Genomic DNA, 4,693 nt, shown 5'->3' with positions numbered 1-4,693 from the left:
CGGGCTCCCGCGGTGCCGGCATCGGGATCGCCATGGACGCGCTCGGGCTCCCGGGGTGCCGGCATCGGGATCGCCATGGACGCGCTCGGGCTCCCGCGGTGCCGCGCTCGGGCTCAGCCTGGGCAGGGTAAGGCTTGGGCTGGCGCCGCTCGCAGTGCTGGGTGCTGCGGTGCCCCATAGCCGATCGCTGCTCTCGTGAGTTTAAATAGACTCTGCTGTAAATAGAGCTAAGCTGCCGAGTTGGGTCTGGTGGACATCTGAACACTGTACAAAGCCAGCACTTAAAAAAACCCAACAAACCGAATTTAGGAATAAAAGTTTAGTATTTGCTCTAAGTTTCCAGGATTCAGGGTTACTTATATAAGAAGTAATTTATGGTGAAACTTGAGACTTCAATAGGCAAAAGAGAAATGTTGGAATCTGAAATGATGTTTCACAGAATGCCCGCCATCGAACTTAACGAGCCATGCTGCGAGTTAGGCTAAAAATTAATTTGTTTGCATCTGGTTTGAACTCCTGGGGAAAGAATAGCCCAGAATGTCTGGAAGCCACTCTTAAAAAATAGTCAAGACCTGTACAATTAATTAACAGCTGCTGATTTTGCCACATCTTTCCATCATTTTGAACTAGTATGGCAAGAACTTCTGTAGTAGGAGACAAAAAACACTGTAAAAGTGCTGAGACCTTGCTCATGTCAGTGGGTAGCATAAGGCTATCTAGTAACATTGGCCTTTTTATTGGGTAGAATTTAAAATGCATGTGCATATATATTTGATACTGGCAAATTGATAAATGCAGACAGGTGACAGCATAGTAACAGACCCATAGTGACTGTAAAACTTGGTGAAGCCTTGAGGACTTGTTAATCAGTTACCAAACAGCTTGAAAACTCAGTCTTCCTTATTGTGGTTTTAAGATGCAACTGGAACCTCTGTCATCCCGCTTGAGTTTATAATAAGAGAGCAAATAAGAATTATATCAGTACACATATATTTCACCACACGGTGCTGATGATGGGTTACTGTGTAACTACTCAATGAAGAACCTTTAAACCCTGAGCAGCGATTGCAGGAGAGAGTTAGCAAAACCTGATGCCAGAGCACTTATCGGCCCTGTGTTTGATCAAAGTCAGTTTATCAAAGTATTCCTCCCAATGGCGTTGACATATTGATCCGTGCATGATTGTCACAGTAAACTGTTTCCTCGGTTGGCTGGCGGGCAGGATCAGCTCCGAGGTGATGTTTCCATCGCAGAGTTGTGTGGGAGGAGGAAGAGTTTGAACTCGGGTCAGTGCGGAGGCGACTCCGACCGGCCCCAGAGAAGGTTATGGGAAGCGATGCACGCAATGGCTGCAGCCCCGCGCTCCGGCGGCTCCCCGTGTGCGGGGCAGCGCCCGTCGCCGGGACGGGAGCTGTCGCCCCCCGTCAGGGCGGGAGGAGGGGAAAGAGCAGGAACGTGGGATGTGTCCCGGCACCGCTGGGCGGAGGAGCGGGCTGCCGGCGGGCCCGGCGGCCGCTAGGGGGCGCCACATCCCCGCCAGCCGCGCGGGCAGCGGGAGGGGCCGCAATGGGGAGCGGGGCCGGGAGCGGGGCCGGGAGCGGGGCCAGGAGCCTGCCCGGCCGAGTCCAGCAGCGCTCGCCGAGTGGGGGACGGGCCCCAGGGAACTGCCGGCACACGGGAGGGAGCGAGGTTTGGGCTTTCAGCCGCCCAGCTCCTCGTCTTTCCTGGATTTCGATCCCCGTTTCCGGGCTCGTCCGGCCGTGGGTGACGGCTCAGGGCAGTGGCGGGGTCCCGCCTGCGGCGTGGGGGGGGCGCAGGAGCAAGCAAATGGGCGCGTGAGCCGCGGGGCAGCGGGGGCTGTGGCGATACCCCCATCCCCCACCCGAGGTTTCTTTCCTTTACAAATATGTTTTCACAGCGCCGCGCTCCTGCTGACGTGGTCGGGTTTGCTCCCTTGGATTTCGCGGGCCTGCCATCCCGGCTCGGAGGCTAAAGAGGATCAAACGCCTCTGCTGGCTTTAGCAGCCATAAAACTTTACACTTCTATCCGACTCTGTTCTCCTTCCCATTTGTCCCGGGGCCGAGCAAACGCGGGAGGGGACGGGGGTGCAGAAGAGCCGCCGCCGCCGTTCCCACGTCGTGTTTGCGCGGCCTTATCGGCGCGGGGGGGGAGGGGTGGGGGTGTTTTGCACGGGAGCTCCCGGCCCGCCTTGGCCAGCGGCGAGCTCCGTGCCGGGAGGGAGCCCCGCCGCAGGGACCAGCCGCTGCCTTCGCCCGCGGTCCGGCGGTGGGGGGGCACCCTGCAGGGGGCACCTGGGGCGGCGGCCGGCGGACTCGACGGGTCACAGGACCTCGGCGGGGATGAAGATGGAAGGGGCCGAGCGTAGGAGGGAGACGTGGGAGGGGTGAGGGGCGCGGAAGGGAGACGCAGACAGGGTTAGGTGGGGGTCGTTTAGCAGCCAGGCCGGTGCGAGGTTAACGCCACCTCACCTCCACACCTGCTCGCCAACCTCTCCCAAACTCCAGAAAGAAAAAAAGTAAGCACCAAACCGAGGTCCCCGAAAAGAAGGGAGAAGCGGCGGGGCGCGCAGCCTGTGTCCGGCCCCGTCCTGCCAGCCGCACCGGGGCAGCGCAGTCCCGACCTTTGTTTCAAGCAATTACGTGGCAAAAGTTTATTTTCGGCGGGGCGGGGGAGAAGAAGTGTCCCCGGCGCTGCCGTGCCTCTCCCGCGGCCGCGCGCATCCTCTGCTCGGCGGCAGCCGCCGCCCGCCCGGAGACGCGGCCGCCGTGCGCGGGCAGCTCCCGACCCGCTGGCGGGGGCCGTGGCAAGGCGGGGGCGTTGGGTCTTTGGTGCGCAGATAGGCGCTCCACAGGGGCCGAGCCCGTAGGGCGCCGTGAGCGCTGCCTCGGCTGGCTCCCCGCTCCCCCCGCCTCGTCCCGCCCGCCCTGCGGGCGCACCCCGCTCCGGGATACCAGGGGCTCACTGCAGCAACAGGCACTCCCCACCAACCTGCCCCGCCGCCGCTGCCAGCGCCCTCTGTAAGCCCAGGGGCGGCCCGGTCGGCGGGCAGGAGTGGGGCGGGCCCGGCGGGCGGCGCGGGGCGGGCGGAGCGGGGCACCGCCCCCGCGACCGATCGGCGGCCGCGTTTATATGGGAGCGGCGCGGGGAGCTGCCGAGTTCCCGCAGTTCGTCCGCTGCTGTGCAGCCGCCGCCGTCGCCGCCTCGGCCCGGCACCCGCCGTCCCGCCCAGAAGGAGTCGGGACCGTTTCGGATCTCAAGCAGACGGCCCTCTCCTATCTAGTCGTGGCTTTTCCAAACCCTCCGAGGAGAGCGGGATCTTTCGGTCCTTCCTGTATATCCGACCATTACAGGATCTAGAAATGTCGACGACACTTTTATCTGCCTTCTACGACATTGACTTCTTGTGCAAGGTAGGGAAGAGCGCGTTTGCCCGGGCGGGACGCGGTCTGCCGCTGCCGCCGTGTGCAGAGCGACGCTCCGGGCTGCCGGGGCAGCGCGGCGGGGCGGGAGGCCCGTGCCGGGCCGGGCTCTGCGGGCGGGTCGTGGTCTGACAGCCGGCCGGGGACAGCGGCTGACGCAAGGCTGCGAGCCCCAGAATGCCGCCCTGTGGTCTCCCGGCGGCCGCGTTCGGGGCGGGCTGGTCCTTCAGCCGCGGGGGAGCCGGGCCGCCTTGCAGTCCCTGCCCGCGTGTTGCGCTGCCAGGAGGAACTTTTTTCAAAAGTTGCAGATGCAGCAGAGCCGGCGCCGGGGCTTCTCCCCCGCTCTGCCCTGCTCCGCCAGCGCTGGCGGCAGACGCGCTTTGCGGGGCGGTCGAGAGGCGGGACCCCCACCCCGACTCCCGCGGCGCGCCCGGCGGTGCTGCGTGGGGAGCCGTGGCCGTGGGCAGGCGGTCATCCGCAACACTCTTTCTCTCTCCCGCTGTCTCCCCCACCCCTTCCCCTCTCCCCGCCCCGGCAGACGGAGAAGTCCCTGACCAACCTCAGCAGCATGCTGGACAAGAAAGCCGTGGGGACCCCGGTGACCCCTCCCAGCTCCAGCTTCGCGCCGGGCTTCCTGCGGCGGCACTCGACCAGCAACCTGACGGCGCTGGCCGGCGGCTCTAAGTTCCCCAGCCCTACCGGCTCCAGCTCTTCTTCCACATCCTCCTCTTCATCGTCATCCTCCTCCTCCTCCTCGTTCGGCAATCTGAAGGAGACGGGCTCCGGCGGAGGCGGCGGCAGCAGCAGCCCCACGGCCTTGCTTAACAAGGAGAACAAGTTCCGGGACCGCTCCTTCAGCGAGAACGGCGAGCGTAGCCAGCACCTCATGCAGCAGCTTCAGCAGCAGCAGCAGGCGGCCGGCAAGGGGAGCGGCTCCGGCGGCGGCGGCGGGGCCCCCATCAACTCGACGCGCTACAAGACGGAGCTGTGCCGCCCCTTCGAGGAGAGCGGTGCCTGCAAGTACGGCGAGAAGTGCCAGTTCGCCCACGGCTTCCACGAGCTGCGCAGCCTCACCCGCCACCCCAAGTACAAGACCGAGCTCTGCCGCACCTTCCACACCATCGGCTTCTGCCCCTACGGCCCGCGCTGCCACTTCATCCACAACGCCGACGAGCGCCGCCCGGCGCCCGGCGGGGGCACAGCCGTCCCCCCGCCCGCCGCCGCGGCCGGGCCGCACCACCACCCGCACCAC

The 4,693-nt window shown here is 64.2% G+C and overlaps 1 protein-coding gene across 1 annotated transcript in view; it reads left to right on the top strand.

Annotated features, from left to right (window-relative positions):
* The first annotated feature begins 3,154 nt into the window (after positions 1-3,154).
* The window catches only part of ZFP36L2 (ZFP36 ring finger protein like 2), a 3,903-nt gene continuing 2,364 nt past the window's right edge, over positions 3,155-4,693 (top strand). The window contains exons 1-2 of the mRNA XM_042051847.1: positions 3,155-3,432; positions 3,980-4,685. Coding sequence (XP_041907781.1) covers positions 3,382-3,432; positions 3,980-4,685 — 757 coding nt within the window. The 5' untranslated portion in view covers positions 3,155-3,381. The remainder of the gene's footprint in view (positions 3,433-3,979; positions 4,686-4,693) is intronic.

This window comes from Corvus kubaryi, unplaced genomic scaffold (assembly GCF_017639235.1).
Source record: "Corvus kubaryi isolate FWS band 111438036 unplaced genomic scaffold, C.kubaryi_AGA036_p1.0 76, whole genome shotgun sequence".
Lineage (NCBI taxonomy): Eukaryota > Metazoa > Chordata > Aves > Passeriformes > Corvidae > Corvus > Corvus kubaryi.
Note: the sequence above shows the minus strand (reverse complement) of the source record. Positions and strands in the feature narration are given on the sequence as shown.